The sequence below is a fragment of the Cryptomeria japonica genome, chromosome 3 (genome assembly GCF_030272615.1).
Source record: "Cryptomeria japonica chromosome 3, Sugi_1.0, whole genome shotgun sequence".
Lineage (NCBI taxonomy): Eukaryota > Viridiplantae > Streptophyta > Pinopsida > Cupressales > Cupressaceae > Cryptomeria > Cryptomeria japonica.
The window spans coordinates 760,413,392-760,432,014 of record NC_081407.1 but is presented as its reverse complement, the minus strand read 5'-3'; the positions used below and the strand labels follow the sequence as shown (position 1 = coordinate 760,432,014).

Genomic DNA, 18,623 nt, shown 5'->3' with positions numbered 1-18,623 from the left:
TGAAAGATATTTCAAATTAAATCATCTTTTTATTATATAATTTAATGTGATGTAATTATATAATATTATATTCGTAGAATATTTATATTTATGTAATTATATTATATTATTATATATAATTTGGAATTTGGAATTTAATTTAGATTATTGATACAATCTAATCGGGTTTATTTGTAAAGTAATCATGAACATATAATTAGGGGGTTAATTTTTAAGTGATCGATTTAACCTTATTGGACAAATGAGAAATATGATTTCTTTGTATTAATATAGTTGTATTTTCTTATTGTCTGGAAAATTTTTAATTGCAAGCTATTTGTGTTTTTGGGTGTTTTAAGAAAAGATTGCCTGTGTTAGGATCTTGTGTAAATGGTGTTTGCAGTCAAGCTTAATTTCATTGCAATTCTGGTTGAGTTGTCATTGTATCCTATGTTATTATATCTCCTTGGTCAGGTGTTGTTGTATAACCTTATTGATGTGAGCCATTGTGTGTTTTGTCCAAATGGTCAATCTTTGGTTAGTAATTGAGTATCCTTCATTTGTGCTTTGTCAGGATTGGTTATGGTTATCTATTTCACCATAGAGTTCTCATAGAGAGACATTTCTTGTTAGTGTCCTATGAGAGAGAGTGGCTTTCGAGCGGGGGCCGTGCCCGAAGTGGATGACAAGATAACCTGTCGAAAGTCAGTTAAAAAGTGATAACCTAATAATATATTAGGGGGGAGTGAGATAAATATTAATTAAGATACTGTACCTCGTGCATAGGTGTAATGCTTGTACAGGGCTCATAATGCTACGAGAAGGCTTGGAATGGCAAACTTACCACCTTGTCTTCACGAAAGGATTGGTAGGGTCCGCATGAGACTTAGTTGGAACTGGAGGCTCAGGAGAGGTTACTAGGAGAAACCCAGAATGGGGGCCGGGACCTATGGAGGCTGTACCATGGTATCCACCATAAGACATGCGATGACACTCTCTTCTTAGAGTCACTAGTGTTTTGTGAGTTGAGTCACATGGATGTTTGCAGAGTCTTATAGTCCTTTCGTACTTGTCTTACTTTGCTTGCTTGAGGGTTTTCTACTATCTCCTAGCACGGTGGGGTGGTTCCATTTTGGGATCACATGGTCGGGTGGTAGTGCCACTTCCCATCAGATGTTCTGGATTGTATCTTCAAGCGAGGAAAGGCTTCGTTGGTGTTTCTTGGTTCGTGGTTTATGTGCCAGCTCTTGTTCAAGATCATTGTTCAGTTGAGACCTAGTGGTCATTGTATCAGACTTTTATGTAACCTTGATATTGTAACCTTATAATCGGTGGCATTTTTGGAAGCCATGTATTTGTGAAGATTGTAATATTATGTCAGTGAAATGAATGTTATTCCTTTGGTCTTATGTTTAAATGGTTTATGGAAATTGGATACACTGGAATACTTTTATTTCTCTATTATGAAATTTGGATGTATGTGTAGTTTTAAACTTAAGTTTCCAATTTATCTAATTAAATGGATTAACTTTGGTGTTAATATAATCTACGAAATTAATCTTCGTTGGTTACCCTTAGGAGAACATATGGTAGACTTTCGATGTGTTGTTAAACATGCAATGGTTTTAGTTAGTGCACTTACTCTTTAACAAAAAAAAATTATTTCACCCTTTAGTTGCCTAGTTGTGTTGTTTTCTTTTAGGGTTCCTGGCGGGGCATTACATTTGGTATCAGAGCCCAAGTTTCAACACTGGGTACTTTGGGTTTGTAGTGTGCCTTTCAGTTGACCTTTTTTCTTAGGTCTTAATGTTTGTGTTTCCCTTGTTTTATCCTTGTCATAGGTCTGAACCGTTTTCTCTACACAGTGCTAGGTCATGGCTAGGAAAGCTAGGGGAGGATGCAATGAAGATGAGAGAGTTGCATTCTTATTTTCTTTAGGCTTCCAAAAGTAAGCCTAGTTTTGGGGGGGAGAATGTAGTACCCCTAATCGTTTGAACTCTTTAGACTCATACTTTATTATTGTTTATTTTCAGTGGATACATTACCATGATGCGTTATTCAAATTTTTATGACATTATTTCATGCTTTATTTGGATATGAGATGCATAATTTATTTGCTATATTTCACTACTTGTGATTTATGTCATTTTATGGATTATTGCTATGTACTGACATTTTACTTTATTTATGCAATGTGGAATTATATGTTGTGTGTTTGCGAGTGTATTGGATGCAAGGAGACGAATTTCCTTCACTTATTTTGGTGAGATAGGGAATGTCACGATTCTCCTTCATCGGTCTATATGCCGTGTTTTCTATATTGTATATATATGCATGTGTGGTTCAGTGATGCAGGATATTGCAGGTACAAGTACCGGGTAGGTATGGGGTATCGTCTCCACCTGGCTTCACAGGTCTGAGCGTGCCTTATATTTTCTGATGGAAGTGGAGGAGATAGTAGTTGACCCTATTTTACGTAGTTACACTCGTGTGAGTGTTGTCAGTTGGTCATCTTGTCAGTTTGTTCGGCCTTCTTATTTTATCGTTTGATCTTTTTATAAGTATTTGCTTGAGATTTGTTTAGTTTGAGTGTTTTAGTGGATTTAATTAATTAATTAATTAAGTTTATGGAATTATCTCATAGTTGAATTGTATATGCATTGAGATTATAAATTTAGTTAATTAAAAAAAATTATTAAATTAAGTTGCAAGTTGCATGATATTAGAAATATATTATATTTAAATTTTAGTGGAAAAATAAATTAGATTAATTATATTTATTGTTTCCTATAATTCTAAATAAATAAAAGAATAAATAAATAAATAAATAAAAGAATAAATAAATAAATAAATAAAAGAATAAAAGAATAAATAAATAAATGAATAAAAGAATTAATTAGAATTAAAGTATTGCTTTAATTCTTTATTTAGAAAATTAATTAATTTGCATGGGAAAAGGAAAGAAACAATAATGATTTTAAATTATTGCATGTTAGCTTATCTTTTGTTATAAAATTATAAAAGAAAATAAAATTACTTTTATTCTAAATTTAGGTTTTTGAGAAAAAGCTATTGAACCTAGAATTTTAGTTTAAATAGGGGAATAGGTCTTTATTTTAGATACATAGGAAATAGGTCAGGGAATTTAGGAAAACAATTTTATTTGGAAGCTTGTTGGAGGATTGGTTCTCTTCTACAAATTTTCTTCTAGGAAAGCTATACCAGGTTGGGTGGATTCTTTTGATTGTTTGTTTGAAAGAAAATATTTTTATTTCTTTTATCTTTCTAAATGATGTGTGTGTATATTATTTGTCAGATCCAAAACCCTCTTCTGGTTAATCCATGTTCTTGATTTTAAATTCATGCCTGAAGTTAATTTCTAGTTTATGGAAAGAAGTTATTTTCTGGGTGTTGTAGATTTAATTTTGAGAAAATTGGGAAAATTATTATTGTAAATTTTGTCAAGATTTTTATTGTGCATAAAAATTGCAAGATTTGGGAGGAATGGGATTACCAAAGAAAATATTCCCTCTTATTTGATTTTTGTTTTGATATTTGGCTATGGTAGTCCTTTTTAATATTTGTGTATCTCTGTGATATAATTAGTTATTATAGAAATAAATTTAATCATTAATTAAATTTATTGTAAGTTAAGGGAAATTATTTTATTATATTATTTTGGAGAAATTATGTAATAAATAATTTCCCTGGAAATAAATTGGTTTGGAAATTAATTCTGTTTAAAAAAAAATTTAAATTTACAGTTTTAAAAGTTGTTGTGATTTAAAAAAAAAAAAAACTAATTAAAAAAAAAACATTATTAAAAAAAAAAATTAATTAAAAGAAAGAAATTAATTAATTAAAAAAAAAAAAATTTAAAAAACAATTAATTAATTTTATGTGGTTTTAATTATGTTATTTTGGGAATGAAAGATATTTCAAATTAAATCATCTTTTTATTATATAATTTAATGTGATGTAATTATATAATATTATATTCGTAGAGTATTTATATTTATGTAATTATATTATATTATTATATATAATCTGGAATTTGGAATTTAATTTAGATTATTGATACAATCTAATCGGGTTTATTTGTAAAGTAATCATGAACATATAATTAGGGGGTTAATTTTTAAGTGATTGATTTAACCTTATTGGACAAATGACAAAATTGATTTCTTTGTATTAATATAGTTGTATTTTCTTATTGTTTAGAAAATCTTTAATTGCAAGCTATTTGTGCTTTTGGGTGTTTTAAGAAAAGATTGCCTGTGTATACATTATCATTTGAACTGATATTTTGTTCTTGTTATTCTCAGTGGATACATTATCATTTGTTATTTAGAATTATATAACATTGTTCCATGTTTTATCTGATTATGAGACATATGATTTATTTGCAGTATTTATGTACTTACATTTTATGGCATTATGTGGTTCATTGCTATGTACTGACACTTTACTTCATCTATGCACTGTGTGTTGTGTATCTGCGAGTGTATGGGATGCATGGGGACAATTTTCCTTCACTCATCTCGGTGAGACAGGGAACGTCGCGAATCTCCTTCATCGATGTGTATGTTGAAATTTCTATATATGTATATATGCATGTGTGGTCGGTGATGCAGGATGTTGCAGGTACAAGTATAGGGTAGGTACGGGGTATCGTCTCCACCTAGCTACACAGGTCTGAGCGTGCCTTATATTTTCCGATGGAAGTGAAGGAGATAGTAGTTGACCCTATTTTTAATCAGTTACACTTGGGTGAGTGCCTTCAGTTAGTCATTCTGTCAATTGGTTTGGTCTTCATATTTTATTGTTTGATCTTTATAGAAGTCGCATGATGCTTTCTCAGTTTGCATGTCCAGTGTTCCCAATTTTTGTATGTCATTGGTAATTGTTACGTTTATTACGTCTATAAGAGTAAAGAGTAGTTTTGGTAATTGGAGGAAAAAGAATCAAGTGATCTAGTGACTTAATATTTTTTATAAAGGACGAGTTAATATCTTGGTATGAGTTGATATGAATTTTATCAACTTGTTAGCTCGATAGTTGCAATTTGATCGTTCGAATATATGTAAGGACATAATATACTCGAAAGGCAACAGTCACTTATAAGTAGTTATTGGAGTTAAGATAAGGTGATCGTATTATCCGTAGTTGATATCGCCCATCGGGTTATTGTGTTTTTGGATTATGCATGTATAAGTTAGAATTATAGATATGTTATATTTAATAAGCTTTTCAAACGAGTTATATATATATATATAATTCGATTGTTCGAATATAAATCTATATGAAAAAAAAAAGGGGTCATTAGTTATAAACATTTGAAAACAAGTATGTATTTATATATTTAAATGTAAAATTTCTAGGAAGATTAATGTTTAAATATTAAAATGAAAGTTATTAATTAATTATTAAAATATAATAATGAAATTATATTAAAACGAATAAAATAAACAGATTTGATTTTATTGGAGGTGGCGGGGGTTATAGTTTGTAGTAGGTAAACGGTGGTCGATGGTAATATCGACCACCCCCCTTAATATAGGGAGGAGTCGGTATTACCACCGACTACCCTCCTCCTTCATAAACCACGCACTCCCTCTTCCTCCATTATCACTGCAGTCAGTGAGCAATAAGAGGTATCCTCCATTATCACTGCAGCCAGCGAGCAATAAGAAGTATCCTCCATTAGAACACTGTAGTCAGCAATGACACCTCTCACCCCTCTCTTTGTTCAAAGCGATAATCAACCACGGTGTAATGGCAGGGAGACCGGTTTATTTAGTCGACCCTCCTACCTTTCGATAAAGCATGCTCCACATAGCAAGTAGAAAATGATGGCTATTCCACCTAACAACCACTTCTCCACGTGCAAACTCTTCCACGAGCTGCAGTTCATGGCATCTAACTGCAGATTGGCCGATTGAGGAGGGGAATAGACTGGCATGTAAGGTGAAGACTGAAACATAAACCTTAGTTGACTCAAGACCTGGCAGATTAAACACACAATTCGTTGTTTGCAAACACATAAGTGTTTGAAGTAATGAACCGATCTCTCCACCCAGCCAATAATGGTTATAACCACAATCAAGGAGCGCAAAAGACTATAGTTAACTGGAGATGGACTCCCTACGTGGAGGAACAAGAAGAGTGGGAGGTAAAAGAGTTTTAGTTAATAACTATTACTAAGCCCCAGATTTAGGAGAAGCGATGGATGATTTTTAGTATAAATAGGGGTGGGAGTAGAGAGGAAAGGGAGAGAAGTCATTTTTGGCATCCAAGGAAGGACGGTGGATTGTAGAAAGAAGAATAGAGTTAGAGAGGATAGTGTTTTTATAGTATCAAGAGAGTTGTTTAGAGAGGATAGTGTTTTGATAGTATCAAGGGTTTGTTTGTTTTTGATAGAGTTGGAAAGTATTGGTGAAAAGGATCGAAAGCAAGGTGCATTTATCGGCGAGAGGGCGTTAAGGTCTTGCATATTGATCAACACTTCAAATAGGTCAGGAATTTGTTAGTTTACGATCATTAATATTTACAATCTCTGTTGTATGTCATGTTTATTGTCTTGCTTATTAAATAGTTATGGTTATGTTTTATTTATTGTTAGGGATTGTTAAATAAAATCATATAATAGAAGTTGTGATTACGTTATGACAATAGAAGTGGAATAGTGTTTAAGTTCAAATTGCACACTTGTTAATATATGGAAGAAATGTATGGTTGCATTCAAAACCTAGTTATTAAGATTTATTAGACGTAGCTCTAGGAGAGTCTGGGAAGTAATAGTTTACTATTGATACATTACAGAGATGGTACGAGTCAAATAGACAGCTCGCAAATCTGTAGCAGGTTATGCTCACTACTTAAAAGTCAAGAAAGATTCTTTGACACCTGTCAAGCCTGTTGTGGAGGACAACCCATCTCCTGAAGAGAGTAAATAGATAGAAAAGGGTCCTACTTAGAGTCCAACAAAAGAAGTTACTGTTGGAAAAGGGAAAGAACCCAAGCTAGAGTGCTCGCCAGAAAAGCCGATAGTTATAAGTTCTGACTCGTCGGAGGGGTATACCCCCTTAAGTGATAATGAGTCTGTGGGGTACTTTCCCTTGAGTGAAAGCAAATCTGAAGGATATACTCCTTTAGATCATGCAGAGTCTGACAAGTGCACTTCTCCATATTTTCCGGAAGAATGATGTAACACTCTAGTGTAAAAAAATAAAAATAAAATAAAATCAAAATAAAGACATTATTCTATGAAGAAATGTATTATGTCTTATTGTAAGACTTCCTTGATGAAATAAATATATCTATTTTAATCTTCGTCTATGGTATAAATGGAAATTATTAAGGTGGCGTACCTATAGTAGTTAACAAGAGTAATTGAACTCTTAAACTTGTCAATAAGTGTAAAATTCTGTGTTATACTGACCATATTGTTCTTCATGTCTTGACAACGTATATTCGTATCGCCAGTTAATTTGGTGATAGGTGTTGGTACGTAAGATTACCTTGTTTTATATGGTGGTCACAACTAAGTACATTAAGTCATGTTGTCAGTATGTCTTGTGTACTGTGTCTTGGCCAGTTATTTAGATGTATAACCTTAAGGAAATGAGCCACTGTGAGTTATTCGTAATGGTCAACCTTAGGTTAGTAATTATGTATCTTTCATTCGAGGTAGGTCAAGATTGGGAATGGCTGTCTATGTCGCCATAGAGTTTTGTAGATAGAACTAACCCGTAGTGTCCTAAGAGAGAGAGTGGCTTTTGAGCGGGGGTCGTGCCCGAAGTGGTGACAGGATAACCTGTTGCAAGTTGGTTAAGAAAGTGAAAACCTAATAAATGACTAAGGAAGGGTAGAATAAAAGTTAAATAAAACAATGTGCCTCGCACATAGGTAAGTGCTAGTATAGGACTCATAATGTAGCGAGAAGGCCTGGAATGGCAAACTTACCACCTTGTCTTCATGAGAGGATTGGTAAGGTCCGCATGAGTCTTAGTTGGAATCGGAGGTTCGGGAGAGGTTACCAAGATAACCCATGATGGGGGTCGGGACCTATGGAGGCTGTACCATGGTATCCACCGTAAGACATGCGATGACACTTTCTCCTTAGAGTTACTAGTTTTTTGTGAGTTGAGACACATGATTGTAAGTGGAGTCTTTTAGTCCTTTCGTTCTTGTTTCATTTTGCTTGCTTGAGGGTTATCTACTATCTCTAGCACGGTGGGCTGGTTCCCTTTCGGAATCACATGGTCGGGTGGTAGTGTCACTTCCCATTGGATGTTCTGGTACATATCTTCAGGCGAGGAAGGACTTCGCTGATGTTCTTGGATCATGATTCATGTACCGACTCTTGTTCCTATCCATTTTTCAGTTGAAAACTAGAGGTTTTGAAAAGAAACTTTATGTAACTTTCATTTTGTAACATTTTGGCTCATGATGTAATTTCTTTTTTTAAAACATGTATTTTTGAATATTGAAAGCAAAGAAACATTGTAATGTATGGTATTTCAATTTCTTAATTCTTTTGTATATAATATATGATTGCTTGAAGTATTTTTAATTCTTTCATTGTGGAAATTTTATCTTAAATATTTAATTTACGAAGTAATATTCGTTGGTAACCCTTAGGAAATTTGGGTGTTAGACTTCCGCTATGTTATTAGATGTTCTAAGGTTTAATTCATGCACTTAATAAAATATATATATATATATTATTTCACCCTTAGTTGCATAGATTATGATGTTTTCCTTTAGGGTTCCTTACGGGGCATTACATTTGGTATCAGAGCCCAAGTTTCAACAGTAGGTACTCTGGGTTTGTAGTGTGCCTATTCAACTTGATTTTTTTAGGTCTTAACATTTGTGTTTTCCTTGTTTATCCTTGTCATAAATCTGAATCTTTTCTCTTATGTAGTACTCGGTCATGGCTAGGAGAGCTAGGGGAGGTGGCCATATGGGTGGTCGCAATAGAGGCAGAGGTAGAGGAAGAGGTGGAGGACAAGGCCATGGTTCTGATCATCATAGTCCTTCACCACCACCTACTCATGTTAGTGCTGAGCCAGAACAGTCTGTTCATTAGGACTTACCTCATGCAGAAGAACAGGTTCCCGAAAGGGAAGAGCTGAGACAAATGTTTCAGGAGGTTCTTGCTAGGTTAGGCCCTAGGCCTGAGGTTGTTCAACCAATGCTGGAAGAGAGAGAGAGGGAAAGATCACCCAGAAGGAGAGGGATTGCAAGCAATGAAGATCCAGTTTCTCTGGGTCACATAAAGGACTAGATGAGGTCCAATCCTCCTTTCTTTAATGGTATGGGTACCGGTCTAGAGGCAGAGACTTGGCTTATCGGTCTGGATAGGTGTTTTGCTATGTTCCCATATAGTAGCAACACCAAGGCAAGATGTGCTATTATGCGTCTCAAAAAATTCACATCAATCTGGTGGAGACTGGAGGAGGAAATGATCGGTGTGTGCATTAACACTGTGACATGGGAGCTATTTCTGGAGAGATTCAAGGCATGGTTTCTCTCGCCCTAGTGGAAATAGACTCAGGCAGATGAGTTCCATGCACTGCGACAGTATGGTATGACGGTAGACCAGTATGAGCATAGATTCTATGAGCTCAAGCAGTATGCTAGAATTGGTAATAATGAGGCTATGCTTGTACAACATTTCTTGAGGGGCTTGAATGATCGCATTAGTGGAGGTGTTAGGGTGTTTGAACCAACTTCAGTGGAGATAGCTGTGGCAAAGGCCCGATTGGTAGAGCTAAACCTTAGCCGTGCTCTTGGTGGGCAAACAGGTGAGCAGATAGGGAGTGCTCCTTCCAGTGGGAATAGAGCTCATGGTAATCAGTTTCAGTCAGCTGCACCATTTAGGACTCCTCAGGCACCTGCTAAGGGTGGACCACAGCAGCAACAACCATCAAAACCATAACAGTTCCAGAGCCAGAAGGGTGGCAATGCTCAATTTAATAAAAACAGAAATTGGCAGAGGGGCAGACAGGGCCCTACAGGGGAATCCTCGCGAAGCGCATCTCATGCTCCTAGCCAGGGAAATTATCAGCAATCCAATGGTCCGACAAGTAATAGAGGAGCTTGCTTCTCTTGTGGGAAGTATGGTAACAGAGCTACGCAGTGTCCTCAACGTTTCCACAACACAGGTAGTCAATGGCTGGCAGCGTCAGAGCCTTCAGTGGGAGATGCAGGTAGATCTCACAGAGTGTTCGCAACGGTGGATAACCGCCAAGCTGATCATCAAGGTACAGTTATAGAATCAGCAGGTATGTTGCGTGGAATCCCTATCTCTGTACTTTTTGATTTCGGTGCTTCAGATTCTTTCATTTCTTCGTCTATTGTGGAGCGGTGTGGACTCACATCTTCTAAGGAGATGAATAGGTGGCAAGTAGAGTTGGCTACACATGTCCGTGTTTCTGTAGATGCCTTTATTCCCATTTGTGAGTTGAATCTAGGAACCATAGTTACTGCAGTTGACCTTCAAGTCATTCCTTTGGGTTCTTATGGAGTTGTGTTGGGAATGGATTGGCTATCTTCTCATAATGCTCATGTAGATTGTCGCAAGAAGACAGTGGAGTGTTTAGATGACCTTGGCAAGGAAGTGAAAATTGTTGGAGTTCAGAGACCAATATCCTTACGTACAATCTCTGCTATGCAACTTAAGCGGTGCATGCATAGAGGGTGTCAACTTTTTGCAGTTACTCTTGAGGACATGGATGAGTTAAAGAGTCGAGAAATCGCTCTTGATAGTCACCCTATTCTTCAAGAGTATGCTGATGTATTCCCATTGGATATTCCTGGTATGCCTCCAAAGAGAGACATAGACTTTCACATTGATTTGGTTCCTGGTGCAGAACCTATTTCGAGAGCTCCATATCGGATGACCACTTAGGAGTTGAGTGAATTGAAGTTACAACTAGAAGAATTGTTAGCCAAGGGATTTATTCATCCTAGTGTTTCTCCTTGGGGTGCGCCTGTTATCTTTGTTAAGAAGAAGGATGGTTCTCTTCGGTTATGCATTGATTACCGACAGCTGAATAAGGTAACCATTCGGAATCGATATCCTTTGCCTTGTATTGATGATCTTTTTGATCAGGTAAAGGGAGCCAAGATATTCTCTAAGATTGACCTGAAATCTGGATATCACCAGTTGCGTATCCAGGATGCAGATATTCATAAGACAGCATTTCGCACTCGTTATGGTCACTATGAGTTCACAGTAGTACCATTTGGGTTGACGAATGCGCCTTCAGTTTTCATGAGCCTCATGAATGGGGTTTTTCATACCTACCTTGATCATTTTGTCCTTGTGTTCTTAGATGACATATTAATTTATTTTAGAACTATGGAAGAACATGAAGGTCACTTACGACAGGTAATGCAGTGCTTGAGGGAAAACCAACTTTATACTAATTTGGCAAAGTGTGATTTTTTTCAATCAGAGGTAAACTATCTTGGTCATATAGTTTCAGGGGAAGGTGTATCCATGGATCCTTCAAAGATCCAAGCCATTGTTGATTGGCCAGTGCCAACCAGCATTTCTGAAGTTTGGAGTTTTATGGGTTTGGCCGGATACTACCGTCGATTTGTTCAAGGCTTTTCCCGGATAGGTCACCCGATCACTTCTCTATAGTAGAAAGGGAAGAAGTTTGTTTGGTCAGAACAATGTGAGTCAGCTTTTCATACCTTGAAGGAACTCCTTGTCAGTGCTCCGATTTTGGCAGTTCTAGATCCATCTAGAGATTTTATAGTATGCACAGATGCCTCTTTGGAAGGTATAGGTGCAGTGCTTATGCAAGATGGACGAGTGGTTGCTTATGAGTCTCGCAAACTCAAGAACCATGAGTTGAACTATCCAGTTCACGATTTGGAGTTGGTAGCTGCAGATCATGCTTTGGTTAGATGGCGTCATTTTCTGTTAGGGCATCGTTTTGAACCTCATAGTGATCACCGTAGTCTACAGTATATTTTCACACAACCAAATTTGAATGCTCGACAACGGAGATGGATGGAATTTCTCTGCAAGTATGATTTTGATGTTTGGTACATTCAGGGGAAAGAGAACATGGTGGCAGATGCATTGAGTCATAGGCGGCATGAAGTTTCGGTATTGTCCCTTGGAGTTGACTTGAGAGAGAGGATTCTCAGAGTTCTCCCTCAGGATACTTGGTATCAAGATGTTAGAACCATGATAGATTCCGGAAGGCCGTTAGAGGGAAGATATTCTGGATATAATCTTGAGGCATATGGACTTCTTCATCACCATGGGCAGATCTATGTACCTTCTTTAGAGGGTCTTCGCATCTTGATCATGACTGAGGCCCATCGTGCACCTTATTCGGCACATCCAGGTGTCAAGAAGATGCATGCAGATCTTAGACAAATTTATCATTGGGAAGGCATGAAACATGATATTGCTTATTTCATGTCAAAGTGTTTAGAATGTCAGTGGGTGAAGGCAGAGCATCAGCACCCAGCAGGGCTTCTTCAACCTAATTTGATACCGGATTGGAAATGGGATATCATTTCCATGGATTTCATTGTTGGGTTGCCTATCTCTTTGCATCGGCATGATGCCATCATGGTCATAGTTGATAGGTTGACTAAGATTGCTCATTTTGTTCCTATTCGAGCTTCCTATACAGTAGCAATGGTGGTACGAGTCTTCTTGGAAGAAGTAGTGAAACTGCATGGGGTTCTGAGGCGGATCATCTCTGATAGAGATCCTGTCTTTACTTCAGCTTTGTGGACCTCACTTCAGCATGCTTTGGGAACTCAGTTGAACTTTAGTTCAACCTATCACCCAAAGATGGATGGTCAGACAGAGAGAGTGAATCAGGTTTTGGAGGACATGCTTCGCATGTATGTTATGGACCAGCAATCACGTTGGGAGGATTATATCTACCTTGTAGAGTTTGCATATAACAATGGATATCATAGTTCCATAGGTATGTCCCCCTTTAAGGCATTATATGTTCGTCCTTGCCATACTCCTTTGAGTTGGGATTGGTTAGAGGATAGGGTGCTTATAGGTCCGGATATTCTTCGAGAGATGGAGCAACAGGTTGGGCGAATTCGATAGCATTTGGTAGCTGCACAGGATAGGCAGAAGAAGTATGTAGATGCTCATAGGATAGATTGTCAATTTTCTGTTGGCGACTGTGTGTTTCTGAGAGTGTGTCAACGGAAGAGTTTGATCTATTATGGGAAGGGTTCTAAGTTGGTGCCTCGGTTTGTAGGCCCTTTTGAGATTCTTGAGAGGATAGGTCCTGTTGCTTATTGCCTTGCCTTGCCACCGAGTCTATCCCGCATCCACGATGTCTTTCATGTTTCAGTTCTTCGCCCTTATCACCCTGATGTGACACATGTTCTTGATTGGAACTCTTTACAGGTCGAGGATGGGCAGCTTTCCATGGAACCCGTGCGCATTCTTTAGCGTCAAGATTTGATCCTCAGGGGTCGCACCATCGACCAGGTAAGGGTCCTATGGGACCCAAATGATGAGACCTCGGCAACTTGGGAGGATGCAGTGAAGATGAGAGAGTTATATTCATATTTGTTTTAGGCTTCCAGGAGTAAGCCTAGCCTTGGGGGGGAGAATGTAGTACCCTTACTCATTTGAACTGATATTTTGTTCTTGTTATTCTCAGTGGATACATTATCATTTGTTATTTAGAATTATATAACATTGTTCCATGTTTTATCTGATTATGAGACATATGATTTATTTGTAGTATTTATGTACTTACGTTTTATGGCATTATATGGTTCATTGCTATGTACTGACACTTTACTTCATCTATGCACTGTGTGTTGTGTATCTGCGAGTGTATGGGATGCATGGGGACGATTTTCCTTCACTCATCTTGGTGAGACAGGGAACATCGTGAATCTCCTTCATCAGTGTGTATGTTGAAATTTCTATATATGTATATATGCATGTGTGGTCGGTGATGCAGGATGTTGCAGGTATAAGTACCGGGTAGGTACGGGGTATCGTCTCCACCTGGCTACACAGGTCTGAGCGTGCCTTATATTTTTCGATGGAAGTGAAGGAGATAGTAGTTGACCCTATTTTTAGTCAGTTACACTCGGGTGAGTGCCTTCAGTTAGTCGTTCTGTCAATTGGTTTGGTCTTCATATTTTATTGTTTGATCTTTATAAAAGTCGCATGATGCTTGCTCAGTTTGCGTGTCCAGTGTTCCCAATTTTTGTATGTCATTGGTAATTGTTACGTTTATTACATCTATAAGAGTAAAGAGTAGTTTTGGTAATTGGAGGAAAAAGAATCAAGTGATCTAGTGACTTAATATTGTTTATAAAGGACGAGTTAATATCTTGGTATGAGTTGATATGAATTTTATCAGCTTGTTAGCTCAATAGTTGCAATTCGATTGTTCGAATATATGTAAGGACATAATATACTCGGAAGGCAATAGTCACTTATAAGTAGTTATTGGAGTTAAGATAAGGTGATCGTATTATCCGTAGTTGATATTGCCCATCGGGTTATTGTGTATTTGGATTATGCATGTATAAGTTAGAATTATAGATATGTTATATTTAATAAGCTTTTCAAACGAGTTATATATATATATATATATAATTCGATTGTTCGAATATAAATCTATATGAAAAAAAAAGGGGTCATTAGTTATAAGCATTTGTAAACAAGTATATATTTATATATTTAAACGTAAAATTGCTAGGAAGATTAATGTTTAAATATTAAAATGAAAGTTATTAATTAATTATTAAAATATAATAATGAAATTATATTAAAACAAATAAAATAAATAGATTTGATTTTATTGGAGGTGGCGGGGGTTATAGTTTGTAGTAGGTAAACGGTGGTCGATGGTAATATCGACCACCCCCCTTAATATAGGGAGGAGTCGGTATTACCACCGACTACCCTCCTCCTTCATAAACCACGCACTCCCTCTTCCTCCATTATCACTGCAGTCAGTGAGCAATAAGAGGTATCCTCCATTATCACTGCAGTCAGTGAGCAATAAGAGGTATCCTCCATTAAAACACTATAGTCAGCAATGACACCTCTCGCCCCTCTCGCTGTTCAAAGTGATAATCAACCACGGTGTAATGGCAGGGAGACTGGTTTATTTAGTCGACCCTCCTGCCTTTCGATAAAGCATGCTCCACATAGCAAGTAGAAAACGAGGGCTATTCCATGTAACAACCACTTCTCCATGTCCAAACTCTTCCACGAGCTGCAGTTCATGGCATCTAACTGCAGATTGGCCGATTGAGGAGGGGAATAGACTGGCATGTAAGGTGAAGACTGAAACATAAAACTTAGTTGACTCAAGACCTGGCAGATTAAACACACAATTCGCTGTTTGCAAACACATAAGTGTTTGAAGTAATGAATCGATCTCTCCAACCAGCTGATAATTGTTATAACCACAATCAAGGAGCGCAAAAGACTATAGTTAACTGGAGATGGACTCCTTACGTGGAGGAACAAGAAGAGTGGGAGGTAAAAGAGTTTTAGTTAATGACTATTACTAAGCCCCAGATTTAGGAGAAGCGATGGATGATTTTTATTATAAATAGGGGTGGGAGTAGAGAGGAAAGGGAGAGAAGTCATTTTTGGCATCCAAGGAAGGACGGTGGATTGTAGAAAGAAGAATAGAGTTAGAGAGGATAGTGTTTTTATAGTATCAAGAGAGTTGTTTAGAGAGGATAGTGTTTTGATAGTATCAAGGGAATTGTTTGTTTGTTTTTGATAGAGTTGGAAAGTATTGGTGAAAATGATCGCAAGCAAGGCACATTTATCGGCGAGAGGGCATTAAGGTCTTGCATATTGATCAACACTTCAAATAGGTCAGGAATTTCTTAGTTTACGATCATTAATATTTACAATCTCTGTTGTATGTCATGTTTATTGTCTTACTTATTAAATAGTTATGGTTATGTTTTATTTATCGTTAGGGATTGTTAAATAAAATCATATAATAGAAGTTGTGATTACGTTATGACGATAGAAGTGGAATAGTGTTTAAGTTCAAATTGCACACTTGTCAATATATGGAAGAAATGTATGGTTGCGTTCAAAACCTAGTTATTAAGATTTATTAGACGTAGCTCTAGGAGAGTCTGGGAAGTAATAGTTTAGTATTGATATGTTACAGAGATGGCACGAGTCAAACAGACAGCTCGCAAATCCGTAGCAGGTTATGCTCACTACTTAAAAGTCAAGAAAGATTCTTTGACACCTGTCAAGCCTGTTGTGGAGGACAACCTAGCTCCTGAAGAGAACCCAGCTCCTGAAGAGAGCAAAGAGATAGAAAAAGGTCCTACTTAGAGTCCAACTAAAGAAGTTACTGTTGGAAAAGGGAAAGAACCCAAGCTAGAGTGCTCGCCAGAAAAGCCGATAGTTATAAGTTCTGACTCGTCGGAGGGGTATACCCCCTTAAGTGATAATGAGTCTATGGGGTACTTTCCCTTGAGTGAAAGCACTGAAGGATATACTCCTTTAGATCATGTAGATTCTGACAAGTGCACTTCTCGGTATTTTCCAGAAGAATGATGTAACACTCTAGTGTAAAAAAATAAAAATAAATAAATAAAAAATAAAGACATTATTCTATGAAGAAATGTATTATGTCTTATTGTAAGACTTCCTTGATGAAATAAATATATCTATTTTAATCTTCGTCTATGGTATGAATGGAAATTATTAAGGTGGCGTACCTATAGTAGTTAACAAGAGTAATTGAACTCTTAAACTTGTCAATAAGTGTAAAATTCTGTGTTATACCGACCATATTGTTCTTCGTGTCTTGACAACGTATATTCGTATCGCCAGTTAATTTTGTGATAGGTGTTGGTACATAAGATTACCTTGTTTTATATGGTGGTCGCAACTAAGTACATTAAGTCATGTTGTCAGTATGTCTTGTGTTCTATGTCTTGGCCAGTTATTTAGATGTATAACCTTAAGGAAATGAGCCACTGTGAGTTATTCGTAATGGTCAACCTTAGGTTAGTAATTATGTATCTTTGATTCGATTTAGGTCAAGATTGGGAATGGCTGTCTATGTCACCATAGAGTTCTGTAGATAGAAGTAACTCATAGTGTCCTAAGAGAGAGAGTGGCTTTCAAGCGAGGGCCGTGCCCAAAGTGGTGACAGGATAACCCGTTGGAAGTTGGTTAAGAAAGTGAAAACCTAATAAATGACTAAGGAAGGGTAGAATAAAAGTTAAATAAAACAATGTGCCTCGCACATAGGTGAGTGCTAGTATAGGACTCATAATGTAGCGAGAAGGTCTGGAATGGCAAACTTACCACCTTGTCTTCGTGAGAGGATTGGTAAGGTCTGCATGAGTCTTAGTTGGAATCGGAGGTTCGGGAGAGGTTACCAGGATAACCCAGGATGGGTGCCTGGACCTATGGAGGCTGTACCATGGTATCCACCGTAAGATATGCGATGACACTTTCTCCTTAGAGTCACTAGTGTTTTGTGAGTTGAGACACATGATTGTAAGTGGAGTCTTTTAGTCCTTTCGTTCTTGTTTCATTTTGCTTGCTTGAGGGTTATCTACTATCTCTAGCACGGTGGGGTGGTTCCCTTTCGGAATCACATGGTCAGGTGGTAGTGTCACTTCCCATCGGATGTTCTGGTACGTATCTTCAGGCGAGGAAGGACTTCGCTGATGTTCTTGGATCGTGATTCATGTACCGACTCTTGTTCTTATCCATTTTTCAGTTGAAAACTAGAGGTTTTGAAAAGAAACTTTATGTAACTTTCATTTTGTAACATTTTGGCTCATGATGTAATTTCTTTTTTTAAAACATGTATTTTTGAATATTGAAAGCAACGAAACATTGTAATGTATGGTATTTCAATTTCTTAATTCTTTTGTATATAATATATGATTGCTTGAAGTATTTTGAATTCTTTCATTGTGGAAATTTTATCTTAAATATTTAATTTACAAAGTAATATTCGTTGGTAACCCTTAGGAAATTCAGGTGTTAGACTTCCACTATGTTATTAGATGTTCTAAGGTTTAATTCATTCACTTAATAAATAAATAAATATATATATATATATATATATATAAATATATATATATATATATATATATATATATATAAATATATATATATATATATATATATATATATATATTATTTCACCCTTAGTTGCATAGATTATGATGTTTTCCTTTAGGGTTCCTGACGGGGCATTACAGTCACTGTATAAGACTTTTATGTAACCTTGATATTGTAACCTTATAGTCGGTGGCATTTTTGGAAGCCATGTATTTGTGAAGATTGTAATATTATGTCAATGAAATGAATGTTATTGCTTTGATCTTATGTTTAAATGGTTAATGGAAATTGGATACATTGGAATACTTTTATTTCTCTATTATGAAATTTGGATGTATGTGTAGTTTTAAACTTAAGTTTCCAATTTATCTAATTAAATGGATTAATTGTGGTGTTAATATAATCTACACAATTAATCTTCGTTGGTTACCCTTAGGAAAACATATGGTAGACTTCCACTGTGTTATTAAACGTGCAATGGTTTTAGTTAGTGCACTTAGTCTTTAACAAAAAAAAATTATTTCACCCTTAATTG

At 36.4% G+C, this 18,623-nt stretch overlaps 1 protein-coding gene across 1 annotated transcript in view; it reads left to right on the top strand.

Annotated features, from left to right (window-relative positions):
• LOC131068859 (probable pectate lyase 18) overlaps positions 1 to 18,623 on the top strand; it is a 65,849-nt gene that overhangs the window by 35,576 nt on the left and 11,650 nt on the right. Inside the window, exons 3-4 of the mRNA XM_059217702.1 lie at positions 9,983 to 10,271; positions 16,161 to 16,304. Coding sequence (XP_059073685.1) covers positions 9,983 to 10,271; positions 16,161 to 16,304 — 433 coding nt within the window. The remainder of the gene's footprint in view (positions 1 to 9,982; positions 10,272 to 16,160; positions 16,305 to 18,623) is intronic.